This window comes from Podarcis gaigeae, assembly GCF_964106915.1.
Source record: "Podarcis gaigeae genome assembly, chromosome: 14".
NCBI lineage: Eukaryota > Metazoa > Chordata > Lepidosauria > Squamata > Lacertidae > Podarcis > Podarcis gaigeae.
The window spans coordinates 40,660,580-40,677,199 of NC_139690.1; the positions used below are offsets into that span (position 1 = coordinate 40,660,580).

Consider the following 16,620-nt stretch of genomic DNA (forward strand, 5'->3'; position numbering starts at 1 on the left):
TGTATTGGGAAGCCTTTTAATGTGTGATGTCTTACTATGTTTTTACAGATGTTGGAAGCTGCCCTGAGTGGCTGGGGCAACCCAATCAGATGGGTGGAGTACAAATAATAAAATTGTTGTTGTTGTTGTTGTTGTTTGGGACCAATGGAAGTTGATCATCACCTGAAGAGCTACAGGTTCCCCAATCTCATTAAAAAAAAAAAGGAGTCAGAATGATTGAGAGTTCCTGACGCATCATGGTTCCACTTTGGAAAGAAGGGAAACTGCAAGTCCAACATTTCAGGTGAGTGGGGAATCAGATGAGACTTTTAGAAGCAACCTTAAGGGAGAGTACATTTTTTGAGTGAACCTCTTTGCCGACAAACAGCAGTACTGCACGAAGGTTCTTCATTTGCAGATGTTCAGCCAAAGCTACACTCTTCCCCATTCTTGATTCCTTAATACGTTCCTTCGGATTTTCCCTGCTGCCGTTTTGGGCAACTCCCGGACAAACTCAACCTGGGTAGGCAAAAAAATGAGAGTGCATCTCAGTTTTTTTTTGCAGTCTTGGACTAATTCATTACCACAGCAGCTCAGAGTTTGCAAAACAATTTAAGAACCAGTCAATTCCTCTTCACAATAGACACACTGAAATTAATGAATCTAAATTAGTCATATTCACCAATTTCAACGAATCTACAACCCATTTTAATTTCCCTGTTAGGACCTAAGAAGATACTTACCTTTCTAGGATACTTGTAAGGAGCAGTCACCTTTTTCACGTGATCCTGGAGCTCCTTGATTAATTTTTCTGGGTCATGCGATATAAAGGCAGAAGACAGGATGACAAAGGCTTTCACCACCTATGGGATGCCAATCATATATGCATTAACGACTCAGAAGAAAAAATAGGCATCAGTGTGACTGGGTGATTGGGATAGGATATTGCTCATCAAAATAAAATACTGCTGTGTGGAGTGCTCTATGCTCCTGATCAGAGTTCCAGCTGGTGCCATTTTCAAGGTACTGAATTCCATTCTATCTCCCACTAAGCATACTCAGTCCTCAGCAGGTTTCCCCCACTTTGGATTTTCCCCCTAAATGTTTTTTATGCCTGCAAACCTTGGGGGTTTCTCTGAGCCTGTGAGCCCTTTGAGTATGAATGTTGCTGTTTTAGCAGCAGACGGATCCTCACTTAAAGAACTAGAAGCACACATAGATTAATCCTTAAATGTTGGATTAACCATAGGGATGAGCGAGCAGGGAGAGAAGAAGATTTAGGAACTCATGGAAATTGGCTGGATCTCCAGGGGATATTTAGATCCTGGTAACATCAAAAACTGGGCTTTGGGGATGCAACTGTTTTTGTTTTTGTTTTTCCACTTTTCTTTTTGCAACCAAATGAACCGAGGTGAGTTTGCCCACCAAGAACATTTTTATACCTCCCCTGCTCAGGCATGTGTCTGAAATACAGCACCATCTGTACCACTGCGATGTGTCAAGATTTATGACACGTTCCCCAAGCAAGCGCACTGCATGTGGCTTTCTGCTGCTGAGTATCATGTGTTGCAGAATGTGTTGGCTGCCTGACTCTGTTACCTCTCCTCTCACGGGATCTGGGCTGCTGACCACAGCCGATTCCACCACAGCTGGGTGCTCTATCAAGGCGCTCTCCACTTCAAATGGGCCGATACGATACCTAAGAGACAGAAGGAAGGGGAGATCACTCCTGCGCCTTTTGTCGCTTAATAGCACAGGTCGAAGGGGGGAAGCCAACCGAACTGAACCTACCCGGCAGAATTAATCAGATCGTCTGATCTTCCGACAAACCAGAAATAGCCTTCTTCATCTTTAATCCCTCTGTCTCCAGTGACATAAAAATCACCACGCTCGGTGGCTGCGGTTTTCTCAGGGTTATCCTGACAACAACCAAACATTGTTCAATACGTTTTCACCGATGCCAGCTGGTCTGTCCCTTTTGGCAATGGTGTCCCAAGACAAAATAGCAAGGTGATTTGCTCTTGGTTTGATTACTGCCAAAAAAGTGCTGACTCCAGATCTCAGTGGGCCCTTGAACGAGAGGCTCTCTCTTCCTCCCTTCCCTGAGTGGGTCCTCCCTCCTCCTCCTCTTTGCTACCTCTGCAGCCTATTTGCTTGTACTGTCCACCAGAGTCTAAACCAAACCACCGCCCAAAGGGAAGAGGGCAAGATGAGCAAAGGATGCTGCTCAAACTCCTTGCTCTCGTCAAGACAGGAGAGGGCAGTTGAAGAAGCAGCAACAGCAAGGCAGAGGAGGAGCAGAGCCAGGAGGACGAAAAGAGTTGGCAGTGGGTCCCATGCTGGGATTTGGGCCTTGCCAGCTGCCTGATAACACCCACCCCTGACAACAGCCAGGTTTGCGGAACTACATGGCTGTGAGCATCAGGGGTAGGAACATAAGAAACTCCCTTATAATAGGATTAGGTTATTGATCCACCTAGCCTAGTATTGTCTCCACTGATTGGCAGAAGCTCTCCAAGGTTTCTGACAGAGATTGTCACGGCTAAAATGGCCGCTGTTTCTTTACTGCTTAAAAAAGTTGGGTCAGCATGAGTCAGCGGTAAGCAACGGGTTGTATATATAGAGTGGTAAATGTTAGTTTGTTGTTGGGTTGGTTGGTTGGTTAGTGAAAGCTGGTAGTGTTGAGGTGTGTACACTTGGTCAGTCGCTTTTGCAGAAAGGCTTTTAAGAATAAAAGCAGAAAGTACTCTGCAAGTATATTCTTGTGGACTCTTCTGTGCCGACAAGGGTCCGAGGACCAGGCTGAGGCAACAAAGGGAGGTCAGAACCCATTTTTTTGCTTTTTACGAACACTGACAGAGATCTCTTCCAGCCTTACCTAGAGATACTGGGGACTGAACCTTAGATTAGCATGCAATTAGATCCATATCCAGCCTTAATACACTGCATGTTGTACTACCACTGGACCCTGTAACATAGCAAAAATCTACACCTGGAGCTAAATCCAACTGATGTCCTCAGCTTGTTTGCAAAGTGAAGCTGTTCTATCTATCACCACGTTGTTGACATGCTAAAAATAATACTTACTAAGTACCGTGAGAAAAGGCAAAATGGTCGCTTTGGTTTGATTCTGATAGCAATGTCCCCTTCTACCCCCGGAGGCTGAATTTTGCCTTCATCATCCACAATCTGTAGAAGCAAAAGATAAAAAAAATGCTTATATTGTTTCAGCCAACCAGACTTGATTTAAAAGTCACACACATATCTCCACGAACAATGGTACACTTTACGGTTTGGCTCGGTTCTCAATGGCTCCTGTTAAGACGGATATCTCTGCTTGCTCCCAGGGTTCCATTATAGGCCAGGATATCAAGAAATGGGAAATGAATTAGAATATTTAGATTAGTGATGGTGGGAATACGTTCCCAGTGATTTCCATTAAGTTCTATGGAATACAATTTAGAAACCCATTCCCGCCCCACCAAATCAGAGCTTTGGAAGTAAGGAAAGTGACTGGAAGATACACTGGAAAATGTGGGACTTCCTTGATGCAGTGTTGCCCAACCACCTCACAACAAAGTAGAAGGAACACTCAGTAAACATCATTTAACCTCCCTGCAAACTCTGTACAAACAAATCAAGGTGAGTGCTCAATAAACAGGGTGCCCAGTCTTCAGACGGACACCAGTCTGGTAAGTTTATATTCGTCCTTGTACCTGGACATCATACGGTGGAGACGCCACTCCCATGGAGCCCGGTTTGATTTTCATCCCTTTAACATTCGTACAGATGGCTACCTGTAAGAGCAGAGAGAGAAAAAACAAAGCCAAATAACATTTGGGAGTTCTCACTAGTTTGGGAGGGTAATAAGCCCTCTCCATTGCTGCTTGAGCAGAAAATATTGCCTAGTCTCCAGCTGCCCCCAAAATGTCAGGAGCGTCCCGAAAACCCTTAAGCCATCATGGCTTCTCACTTTGTCATGCAGAGTCCTGAATTCCCAAATGCAAGCCTTTACTCCCCCAGCTGCTTCAAAACAAAGACAGATAGGAAATATAGATAGACACCGTTTTTTGTCTGGGAGCAAAAGGGCTACAGAAATGTATGTGGAAACCAGCCTCCTATACAGAGGCAATTTTTGTATTTCCTACTCAGCCCACTGGCATGCAGCCCCCGGAAGTTTCCTCAGAAAAGGCTGGGCTGAAAAGGCCTTCCCCACACCACCCTTGATTTAAAAGATCCATCAACTGCATTGTGGTGAGTTTGCCAGATGCCCAGCCACACCAGAAAGAAGATAAACATACTGTTTCTGTTTGTCCATAGCCTTCATAGATATCCACCCCTGTGTGGGTTTTCCATTGCTCCAACACCTCTGCGTTGAGCGGTTCCCCTCCTGTCACACAATGCTCCAAGCTTGGAAATTTGTAGCTTGATAAGAAATGGCGACAATTAGTAAACCCACAAGTGAGGCTTGCACCCATGGGTGCCTACAATAATTTTTCAGGGCAGGGGTCGGGGGTAGACAAAGTGAAACTGAAAGCGAGGATCAGGCTAATTTTAAAAAGAGAGGGAGAGAGAGAGAGAGAGAGAGAGAGAGAGAGAGAGAGAGAGAGAGAGAGAATGTTGCCTGTATGTTTTGTCTCAGTTTTTTTTTTAAAAAAATGAAAGGTAGGGACCTAGGGGTTATGATTCATCCAGGGGCAGCAACTGCTCGCCCCACCCATGGACACCCATGACTGCAACAAAATGTTGCAGCAGGAAGTGTTCCTGCTCACTCAGCCATACTCTCCCCAAAGCCTCCATGATTTAAAATGGAAACACAGCACTATCTGAAAAAAAACACTATTCTTCCTACAGGAAGTTGATGAACATAGAGAGCTGCCTTAACAGAGCCAGTCCACTGGCCCATCTCACTCAGTATTGTTTTCGCTGGCTGGCAAGAGTTCTCTGGGGTTTCAGACAGGGGTGTCTCCCAGCCCTACTTGGAGATGCTGAGGATTGGGGCCTTCTGCATGCAAAGCAGATGCTCCACTTCTGACCTCTGACCCTTCTCCATATATGGACAGATGATGCTCTCTTAGCAGTGACACACATGCATTTTCACACGCATTTCCTAGATTGGGGACGGGGAATCCCATCAGCCCAAGAGACACAAAGCCTCCCGAGGGCAACAATCTGGAGGGCACCCATCAGCTCACACAGGACATTTCCCCTTGCATTCGCTTTTCCAGTTAGCCCAGTGAAAAGTACCTGGCAAGATCCTGCTGCACCAACATACGGAATCCTGTAGGAGCTGTGCAGAATGTGGTGATTGGGTATCGGGCAAGAGTCTAGATAGAGACAATCAAGATCATCAAACCTTTTATTGGCATCACGTACAAACATCCATAGCAAATCAATACGGAGTTACCGCCTTCCCAGTGACACAAAACATTTGTCAAATGAAAGAGGCAAAGCAGTCTAACATTACATCTCTAGGTCTCCAGGGAGATCAGACGTCTCCAATGTGTTTCAACGACAAAAAAACCAGATAAAGATATTTAGCCGCTAACTTGGTGAGCTCCTGATTATTCCCCAATAATGGAAAATGTATGACCTCTAACTCTGGTTTCCATTTGGGGATGCAGAGTTGATCTAGGAACTGCAGGCGGAGATCAACATATCGTTTACATTTAAGAACCATATGTGTAAGAGTTTCCACCTGATGGTCTTCACATGGGCAAATTCTTTCTCCTTCCGCCATTCCCAAGAATCTTCCCCATAGGAGGTTTGAAGGATTTGAATTAAAACCTGGCCAGCGAAAATGCCCTTCTTTCTTGAGGATTAAGCAAAAATTCAAGATAATTTTGGTTATTTTCATGTGCCCAAGAAAGTTGAAAATTAAGAGGGGAACATGTTTTTTCTGCTGCTGCTGTTAGTTCCTGGCGTCCAATGCCCCACAAACTAGTTTTTATTATAGCCTTGGTAGATGGTGCGGACATTGATCACAAAAATTCCACGGACAGCCCAAGTTGCTGTACCTTATCTATGCAAGCCATAATGCATTTCTTTATAACAAGAGGTAATTCGCATATCCCCTCTGCCCTCAAGGTCTTCAACGCCAAAGTTATAGCTCAATTTCTCTACGGAATTCCAGTCTGGCTGCCAGGGTTTACCCAGCTGGTAAAACGTGTGCAGACAGCTTTCCTTCTTAAGATTTTTGCTGTCCCACATTGTGTACCCTATGCAGCCTTGTGTCTAGAGGGAGGTCAACACAAGGTAGAGCCCGTAGCCTGGGCTCGCATGCTGGTTAAACATCTGCCTCACAACAGATAAAGATCCTCTCCTTAGACAAATTAGCTTCAATCACCAACATGTGCACTTTGAATTGGGCCCTGAAGACAAATGTGCAACCAGTTCAGCTGTTTTAAAACAGGATTTATATACAGTGGTACCTTGATTTAAGACCATAATCCATTCCGGAAGTCCAGTCTTAAAACAAAGCAGACTTTAAACAAGTCGTGCTTTCCCATAGAAAGTAATTGAAAATGGATCGATCCATTCTAGACAATGAAAAACACCCCCTAAAACAGCAATTTAACAGGAATTTTACTGTAATGAGACCACTGATCCATAAAATGAAGGCAATAATAAATGTACTGTACTATAAAATAAATACAGTGGTACCTCGGGTTAAGTACTTAATTCGTTCCAGAGGTCCGTTCTTAACCTGAAACTGTTCTTAACCTGAAGCACCACTTTAGCTAATGGGGCCTCCTGCTGCCGCCGCGCCTCCGAAGCACAATTTCTGTTCTTATCCTGAAGCAAAGTTTTTAACCTGAAGCACTATTTGTGGGTTAGCGGAGTCTGTAACCTGAAGCATATGTAACCAGAGGTACCACTGTATGATGGGGGGGGGGGGAATAACATAATGATAGTCATTGTTTGGATGGGAGGCTTTTATCCATTTCTGCAGTCACACAATCAACCAGTAGCTGAACTGGGTTCCACATAGTCACAAAAACAAGTCACAAAAACGAAGTCACAAGCCAGTCACAGATCAGTCCCATAAAACGAAGTCACAGTCAAAAAACTGAAAAAGCCACACAAACCAAACCACAAAAAATAGAAAAAACAAAACCTCCAAATATCACCTCTGTGTTGCATGGGTGCTCAGGACTCAACAGCTGGCAGACTCAACAGGAAGCCTCTGATTAGCAGCAAGGGACTCAATTAACAAATGAAACACCCCCAATGGGAACCAGACGATGAAAATCGACCCCTAAAACAGCAGCAGGGCCCAACTTATGTCAAAAAAAGACTCACCCCGGAGCACTCATTTCCAGGTTGCAATTGGACTTAGTCCAAAATGGACTTATAATAGACTGGAATTTAGTCAAGGTACCACTGTACAAGCTCCAAGCAGAACCACAATCAGTAACTCGGTTGCTGCATTTAGGGTCAACTGACGTTTCTGAACCATCATAAAGGGCACTGCAATGCCCTGCACGCTTACGTTCAGTACGATGGCGGGTTCAAATTGCGGCAGGCGATGTACAAAGACGCACGACCCATTGATCCACGGACCAAAAACACCACTCCAGGTCGTCTTAACCCATCCTGGGTCCGACGTATTCCAGAATATAGCCGAAGGAGACAAACCCATGCAGCGCCTATGTATGTGGGAAAGGAACAGAAGACGGGGAACCAGTTGCTGATTCGGGGATTCAGGATTCTGGGAAGCAGGTTACAGAATGACTCAGCAAAAGTGCTGCAAATCAGGCTGAAGGAGGCAGAAGGTGAGTCGGCTAAAGAGTGCAAAGTCCATACAGGTGGCGAACTGTAGAGCAGCGAGCTGCTGACAATGGAAAACTGCCATTAAGCATTACAAAACACTCTATTTAATAATGTTGAGAAGATACCAATGTAGATCCTTTAAAAGTAAGCCAAATCGTATTCTTCCTCCATCCCTACTGACCAGGAGAAGGGCTCAGAATATAGCTCAGCAGCCGCATCCTATTCCCCACCCCTGTCATTAGAGGATCCCCAAAGAAGGCTCCAATCCAGAATGCCATGTATACCTGAAGGAGCGTCTCCACCCCCATCATTCAGCCTGGACACTGAGATCCAGCTCCGAGGGCCTTCTGGCGGTTCCCTCATTGAGAGAAGTGAGGTTACAGGGAACCAGACAGGGGGCCTTCTCGGTAGTGGCGCCCACCCTGTGGAACACCCTCCCTTCAGATGTGAAGGAAATAAGCAGCTATCCTATCTTTAAAAGACATCTGAAGGCAGCCCTGTTTAGGGAAGTTTTTAATATTTAACGCTGTACTGTTTTTAACATTTGATTGGGAGCCGCCCAGAGTGGCTGGGGAAACTCAGACAGATGGGCGGGGTATAAATATATTATTATTATTATTATTATTATTATTATTATTATGATGATGACTCATCCATTCCCTGCTTTTGCTACCATAGCACTTTGAAGCTTTACCTGGCGGCAGATATCAATCCAATGCCGTGGAAGCAGTAGGAATGTTCCACCATTTTGGGAGCTCCTGTGGTTCCGCTTGTAAAGTAAATGGCCATTGTGTCCTCGCTCTTGGTCTTTGCGCAGTCGTGGTCGGAAGACGCTGATCTTAAAAGGCAATCACATTGCATGGCATTGACAGGCAACACTTTCCCCTTCCTCAGCAGCCACACACACACATCATGAGCAGAACCTAGCAGCTGAAATCCTGCACCCATTCGGTAACCCATGGCAGAAATCCAGTGGGTCATTGGCCACATCCACACCATAGGCTGAAAGCACTATGGCACTACTTTCAAATTATTATTATTATTATTATTATTATTATTATTATTATTAAATTTATGTACCACCTTTATCTTCCAAGGATCTCAAGGTGGTGTATGTGGTTCTCCTCCCCTCCATTTCATCCTCACAACAACCTGTGAGGTTATGCTAAGAGACAGTGACTGGCCCAAGGTCACCCTCTGAGCTTGATGGCTGAATGGGGATTCGAACCCTGCTCTCCCAGTGGCTGAATGCCTTCCCTCTCACCAACTCAGCAGGAGGAGAGCTCTGCTGCCAGCTCCTCTCTGCCTCTAGGGGCCACGGAGACTGGTGGCAGAAAAGGCACGCCTCCCCTTGGGGGATGCTGCCTGATGCAGCTGCCTCATCCAGTCTGATGAGCGGTCCAGCTCTGCTATTGAGTACAGTGGTGCCCCGCAAGACGAACGCTTCGCAAGACGGAAAATCCGCTAGACGAAAGGGTTTTCCGTTTTGGAGGCGCTTTGCAAAACGAATTTCCCTATGGGCTTGCTTCGCAAGACGAAATGTCTTGCGAGTTTTTCCGACTTTTTTCCTTCCCCCCCTTTTTCTAAGCTGCTAAGCCGCTTATCAGCTGATCCGATAAGCCACTAAAAGCTGCTAATAGCGCTAATCCGCTAAGCCGTCAATGGGCTTGCTTCGCAAGATGAAAAAACCGCTAGACGAAGAGAATCGCGGAACGGATTCTTTTCGTCTTGCGAGGCACCACTGTATAAATCAAAAGTGAAAATGGATCCCATGTTGCAGCTTGGGAAGTCAGACCTGCTTATTAATCTGCACCAGCTGAAGACCACTGATCTAAATAATATCTCTACTGCTATCGATTCATGCCTATTGCAATGCTTACTGGACGAGATCCCTGAAGTTCAGCCAGCCATCTCTGCTGCTGTCAGACACAAGAAGCTTGGTTTTCAGAAACTTGCATTCGGACAGGACCGAGTCCACTGCGGGGGCCAAGGCGTCGCTGACCACGATGCATTTGGCTTTGGAAGCCTGGAGCCTGTAGGAGATGTCTTTGGCGGTTAACTGGGGCGTCCCTGGGATGAAAACAACACCTAGAAAAGAAGCAGAGAAGGACGTGAGCAGGAAACCCAGAAAGTCTCCATGCTTGGGAAGGCTGCACACACAGTGGTGTCTCATTCTAAGGTGGTGTAGTGGTTAGAGCAGCTATGGGGAACTTTGGGTCCTTCAGATGTTCTGTCAGCCCCAAGCAGTATGGTCAATGTCCAGGACTGGGGGGAGTTGTTGTTTTATTCATTTATATTTTATTAAATTTCAAAAATTTAATATACACTCCAATACATAATGAATTTTTCTTTTGTTTTATTGGCTTCCCACCTGTTTTCCATGGTGTTTTTTAATTATTTCTCCCCTATGCTGCACCTTATCTCCTCTCTCTTATATCATAACAACAATACAATAATGTTTAATTCCTTCTGTTCCACATAGTTCAAATCCTGATCATGAATTTATCATACTATAATATTTATTTCCATAATCCAAAAGAGGCTTCCACTCTTCCACAAAGCAATCATCATTGGGTTCTCTTATTTTAGCTGTTAGGGGCTGATGGGAGTTGTAGTTCAGCGACACCTGAGGGCCCAAAGGTTCCCCATTCCTGGGCTAGACTGTTGGACTACCTCTGGAGAAACCAAGATAAAAATTCCCAGTAATCTGTCAGACTTGCTAGATGACTCATTGGGCCAGTCACTATCTCTGAGCCTAACCTTCCTCACGTGTGGAGAAAATGGCAGGGGAACAATTTTTTGAGTCCCGACTTTCCTAGGAGGAAGAGGGGCAACTTAGACCCTGTAAAGCAGGTATGTGGGACCATTTTCAGCCAAAGGGTCACATTCCAGTCTGAGGGACAGCTGACATTGGTGGGTGCGGCCAAGGGGTTAAGTGGGAAGAGCAAAACCTGCAAACTCCACACATTCTCACACCCTTCTAGATCCTCTTTTCAGACAAGCAAGAGGCATCATGGGAGTTCAAGGACACATCCTGGGGTATGGCCACGGAGAATTCCCAGAGCCGGATAGAGAGGCTTAGAGGGCCACGTTTGCCTCCCAAGCTTGAGGTTCCCCACCCCTGCAGTGAATAAATAAATAAAATACTGATCCGTTCTAAAAAATGCAGACCTCTGAAGCTAGCCAGGAAATGAAAGAAGGGAGCACATGGGTTTCATCGCTTCTGCAGCTCCTTCTCACTCCCACACAGTAATTTATTTTAAAACTGAAATCTTAATTTCGGTAATGCTTTTGACCAGGCACCCCCAAACTCGGCCCTCCAGATGTTTTGGGACTACAATTCCCATCATCCCTGACCACTGGTCCTGTTAGCTCGGGATGATGGGAGTTGTAGTTCCAAAACAGCTGGAGGGCCGAGTTCGGGGATGCCTGCTTTTGACAATGTTCCCCATGGTGTTTTTTCAAGGAAGCTGGTAAAATGTGGGGTTGAACAAATGTAAATTGTTAGGTGGATCTGTAGCTGGTTGTCTGACCAAACCCAAAGAGTACAATGTCATGGATTCTTTAGCTGAGAATCTTGCAACGCATTCCCTTTCCTCCCAATTTTCCCGCAAATTGTGTTGCTGTTTTTTTGTCAAGCTATTAAGGTAAAGGTAAAGGGACCCCTGACCATTAGGTCCAGTCGTGACCGACTCTGGGGTTGCGGCGCTCATCTCGCTTTCTTGGCCGAGGGAGTCGGCGTACAGCTTCCAGGTCATGTGGTCAGCATGACTAAACCACTTCTGGCAAACCAGAGCTGCTCACGGAAACTCCATTTACCTTCCCGCTGGAGTGGTACCTATTTATCTACTTGCACTGGCATGCTTTTGAACTGCTAGGTTGGCAGGAGCAGGGACCGATCAATGGGAGCTCACCCCGTCGCGGGGATTCAAACTGCCAACCTTCCGATTGGCAAGTCCTACACTCTGTGGTTTAACCCACAGCGCCACCCGCGTCCCTTGTCAAGCTGTTAGTGGAGAATATTTGTCTACTGCTAAATCTTCTCACTGGGAAAAACAGAACTTTTTCCGGGGAGGGCCCCCCTCTTTTCTTTCCCCGAATCTTGACTGACCTGTCCGGATACAAGCCACATTCACCAGCCACCATTCAGGAACCTTTGGAAGAACCACCATGACCCTGTCGCCTGTCTGCAAGCCGCAGGGATCGGCCAGCAGGTTGGCAGCTTTCCGGGATAAGACTCCCAGCTCCTCAAAGCTCCACTTCACCCCTTTGCTCTGGTCATCCACCCACCAGAAGGCTGGGTTCGGAGGCCTCTTTCCATCCTAGCAGAGAAGACATTATTAACAACCTAATCCACAGAGCCATTTTATATGTATGAATCATATAGAAGTGTGGTCAGTTGTGGCCGATGGAGGACCTTGGGTGAGAGATAGGGAAATGTCGGGTCTCTTGGACTTGGAGGAGAAAGGAAATATCCCAGGTCAGCGCTGGGAGGAGCAGGAGCTACTGTTCTCTGTGAGTGGTAAGGGCCAAGAATTACCGTATTTTTTGCTCTATAAGACTCACTTTTTCCCTCCTAAAAAGTAAGGGGAAATGTGTGTGCGTCTTATGGAGCAAATGCAGGCTGCGCAGCTATCCCAGAAGCCAGAACAGCAAGAGGGATCGCTGCTTTCACTGCGCAGCGATCCCTCTTGCTGTTCTGGCTTCTGAGATTCAGAATATTTTTTTTCTTGTTTTCCTCCTCCAAAAACTAGGTGCGTCTTGTGGTCTGGTGCGTCTTATAGAGCGAAAATATGGTACTTTTAAGAGAGGACTCCATATTTTACTTATTTGATTTGTATTTTCTGTAGTTGTAATCTTACTGTATTATGGGGAATTCTTCATTTAAAATATTTTTTAAAAATAGGCGAAGAAAAAGGAAAGCGGCGGTGTGTGTCTGTATGTATGTGATATCTAGTGCCAGGATCTTGCTTCTGTTCTGCTGTTTCCAAAGTATTTTTTACTAATTTTCAAGGATGTACAACAAAATATAACTAGACAGCTAAAGACAAGCAATGAACATCAGCAGGCATCAACACTCCTGTCAATCTTGCCAGCAGTCAGGTAAGTATTAATTTCATTATTAATAATAACAATGTAACCATCATCATTATTGCAGTAAATCATTTATTACTCTCCCTTGAACCTAAGGTCCTAGGATGGGTTATAGCATTAAAAGCAACATTTAAAACAACTTCATGTCCTTCATGTCAGGTAGCTGAAAAAAGCAACCATTTTTCTCTATTCCTGTCAGCGCCATTACTTTGCGGGTTATTTCCTCAGCTGCAGCCAAACTCCATATATTTTTATGTCACAGGCCTACATCATAGGAACGCAAGATGCCTTAGAAAGAGCCAGTCCATTGGTACATTTATTCTAGTTTTCTCTACACTGACCTGCAGGAGCTGTCCAGGTTTTCAGGCACAGGACCCTCCCAGCCCTAACTGGAGATGCCGGAAATCGAACACAGGACTTTCTGTGTGCATATGTTCTATCACTGAGCTAGAGCCCTTCCCTTAAGTGGCCTTCCCCCTCCTATGTGTGAGAGAAGGAACACAGGAAGCCGCCTCAGGCCGAGTCAAACCACTGGTCCATCTGTCTCAATACTGCACTGCAGCGACTGTCAGAAGCTCTCCAGGGATTCAGATGGAGGTCTCTCTGAACCTGAGGCCTTCTGCATGCAACGCTTAATCACTGAGCTACAGCTGAAGTCAGCAGAGGGAACAAATGGCGATTAAAGGCAAGGTGCTTCAACCAGTGTTGAAGCAATGATTCTTCAACATCAGCTTTGTTGGACTGGTCATGTTGTGCGGATGCCTGACGATCGTCTTCCAAAGCAACTACTTTCTTCTGAACTTAAAAATGGAAAGTGTAATGCTGGTGGTCAACAAAAGAGATTTAAAGACATCACTGAACTGCATTATTCTATGCTGTGGTGTAGGCAAATAAGGGAGGATGGGATGTTGTTAACCCTTCAGTGACAATACACTTGGGACACGTTTCTGGCAGGGAAGCTTTAAAGTAGCAGTGGTCTGTCTAGTTTATGTCAATGAGTGCAAATCTTAAAAAATGTAGTATAAAAACAGACAACTGGGAAACACTGGCCTGCGAGTGCTCCAATTGGAGAACAGCCTTTACCAAAGGTGTAATGGACTTTGAAGACATTCAAACTCAGGACGCAAGGGAGAAACGTGCTAAGAGGAAGGCACGCTTGGCAAATCTACACCGTGATCAACTCCTGCCCGGAAACCAATGTTCCCACTGTGGAAGGACATGTGGATCCAGAATTGGCCTCCACAGTCACTTACGGACTCATTGTTAAAACCGTGTTTATGGAAGATAATCGTCCTCGGCTACAAGGGATCGCAGAAGAAGAGGAAGAAGAAGAAGAAGAAGAAGAAGAAGAAGAAGAAGAAGAAGAAGAAGAAGAAGAGGAAGAAGAAGAAGAAGAAGAAGAAGAAGAAGAAGAGGAAGAAGAAGAAGAAGAAGAAGAAGAAGAAGAAGAAGAAGAAGAAGAAGAGGAAGAAGAAGAAGAAGAAGAAGAAGAAGAAGAAGAAGAAGAAGAAGAAGAAGAAGAAGAAGGCGGCATTGTGGAGGAGGATGTTCCTGAGACAAGAATTAGGTGGTCTGGGAGGGTCGAATCCAAGACTTCCCTGCATCTTTCAGTTTGGGGAACACATTGCTGAACAAAGCCACCGGCCTCTATGCTTCATTTTCAACTATGTTGCAAAAAATTATTTTGTATATTATTGATGTTTCAAACGGCTCCTGTGAAATATGCTACTATGTGGAATTCTTAGTAACTTTTCCTCTTTAAATGAGAATATAAGACTTTGAAGGCATCCTGATATTTATGAATAAAATAAACCCTTTAAAAAAATATTACTACCCTCAAACACCAGCAATTCTAATCAAAATATTTTCCCTCCAGGGAATATGAACGAAACAACCCATATATATATATATTATTCAGTTGCACTGTTTTTCTTTGTTCTTGTGCATTATTGAAGTATTTCTTCTTGATGCAAGCGTTAATCTGTTTTTAGTAGTCTACTGCTATTTAAAAATTTCAAAAATCTCAAGTTATTGTTGTTCATTTTACTGATAATTTGTTTGATCTGTTTTATACACCGCTTTGGGGATTGCTGTTGTGGTGCTGGTGGTGGTAGTTGTTACAATCAAGAGGTGTATAAACTTTGTGAAGAATATAAATGTTACTATTCTTTAATTTTTATTTTTATTTTAAAAAATAGGTTTCAGGTTCCTCTGTGCTCCAGGGAGACCAAGTGCACTACAGTACTATTAATATTTGGTTTTCCTACCTGTCCCCCCCCCCAAACAGCCAAACCCCTACCTTTTCCTCTTGGGTCCACCTGTCCAGAACATCCCTGGCAAAATTAAAATACTCAGGCACATCCAGTTCACCATGGTTTATAGCTTCGTAGTGCGAGATGATCGGAGAGGCCAGGTGTCTCTTGGCTTGGCGAAAGAGAGTGCAAGGAGGCTGCCGCAGGCTCCAGAAGCATCGAAGCAAGGTCTTCATGGCAACTCGAGGGCATCAACCAGCTTGGTCTCTCTGCAGTGACATGTTTTGAAAGCAGAAAAACCCTGAAGACTCTGTAAACCTCAAAGCAGTCAATATAGCAGCAGAGCCACAACCTTATGGATCCCAAACACAGGAAACCGACATAATGAGTCCATCTAGTTCAATGTTGTCTACACTGACTGACATCAGCTCTCAAGGGATGTTCTCAGCCCTATGTGGAGATGTCAAGGATTGAACAAGGGGTGTTCAGCATGCAAAGCAGATGCTCTACTCCTGAGCTGCCGTCCTTCCCAAACCTATTAGCTCATCTCCCAAACGCCACCCTGCAAAATGGATGAGTGATGTTTGTGCAGGACGCCCTGTTTTCACATGCTGCAGATGTCTCATATATGTACAAAGAAGAGAGGAGGGGCTGACCCCCTATTTTCTGAGGGTCCTTGGCTAACAAAGTAAAGGTAAAGGGACCCCTGACCATTAGGTCCAGTCGTGACCGACTCTGGGGTTGCGGCGCTCATCTCGCTTTATTGGCTTCCGGGTCATGTGGCCAGCATGACTAAGCTGCTTCTGGAGAACCAGAGCAGCACACGGAAACGCCGTTTACCTTCCCGCCGGAGCGATACCTATTTATCTACTTGCACTTTGACGTGCTTTCGAACTGCTAGGTTGGCAGGAGCTGGGACCTAGCAATGGGAGCTCACCCCGTTGCAGGGATTCGAACCGCCGACCTCCTGATCGGCAAGTCCTAGGCTCTGTGGTTTAACCCACAGCGCCACCCGCATCCCATGGCTAACAAAGTATACAAGGCTCAATAAACAGCTCAATAAATGGCTAAATAAACAGAAGGAAGAGAGAGAGTCAGAGAGAGTTTCACAATATCGCCGTGCAACACGTGGGAAACACTTTTATGTAAGCAAAGTAAGAAACACGATATTGAGCAGGGGCAGGGGATGGAGCGAAGCCAAGCCGTCCAAATTACCTGACTGAAATCTCTCGAACAATCGTGGTGCAATCACATTGGAGCAGAGCAGACCCCACCCTCTCCACCAAGGCCCCCCTGCCCAAAGAATCACAGAATTGTAGACATGGAAGGGAATGCCAAGGGTTATGTTGTTCAACCCCCTGCAATGAAGAAAGCCCAGCTAACGAATCCCCGACAGATGGTCATCCAATCTCTCCTTGAATACCTCCTATGATCAAGAGTCCACCTTTTAAAGATGCTTGCAATGGTGTCCACTGGTCATCCTAATCCGAGTAGAGCCACTGAAATCAATGGGCATGGCTAG

At 45.3% G+C, this 16,620-nt stretch overlaps 1 protein-coding gene across 1 annotated transcript in view; it reads right to left on the reverse strand.

Moving 5' to 3' along the window:
- The window catches only part of LOC310831183 (acyl-coenzyme A synthetase ACSM5, mitochondrial-like), a 17,898-nt gene continuing 1,278 nt past the window's right edge, over positions 1-16,620 (reverse strand). Inside the window, exons 2-14 of the mRNA XM_083711578.1 lie at positions 15,146-15,367; positions 11,864-12,074; positions 9,633-9,840; positions 8,447-8,590; positions 7,472-7,628; positions 5,227-5,306; positions 4,281-4,404; positions 3,696-3,776; positions 3,067-3,168; positions 1,771-1,898; positions 1,579-1,678; positions 723-842; positions 1-498 (exon numbers count right to left, since the gene is read on the reverse strand). Of these exons, the coding sequence (XP_083567704.1) occupies positions 412-498; positions 723-842; positions 1,579-1,678; positions 1,771-1,898; positions 3,067-3,168; positions 3,696-3,776; positions 4,281-4,404; positions 5,227-5,306; positions 7,472-7,628; positions 8,447-8,590; positions 9,633-9,840; positions 11,864-12,074; positions 15,146-15,334 (1,731 nt within the window). The 5' untranslated portion in view covers positions 15,335-15,367 and the 3' untranslated portion in view covers positions 1-411. The remainder of the gene's footprint in view (positions 499-722; positions 843-1,578; positions 1,679-1,770; positions 1,899-3,066; positions 3,169-3,695; positions 3,777-4,280; positions 4,405-5,226; positions 5,307-7,471; positions 7,629-8,446; positions 8,591-9,632; positions 9,841-11,863; positions 12,075-15,145; positions 15,368-16,620) is intronic.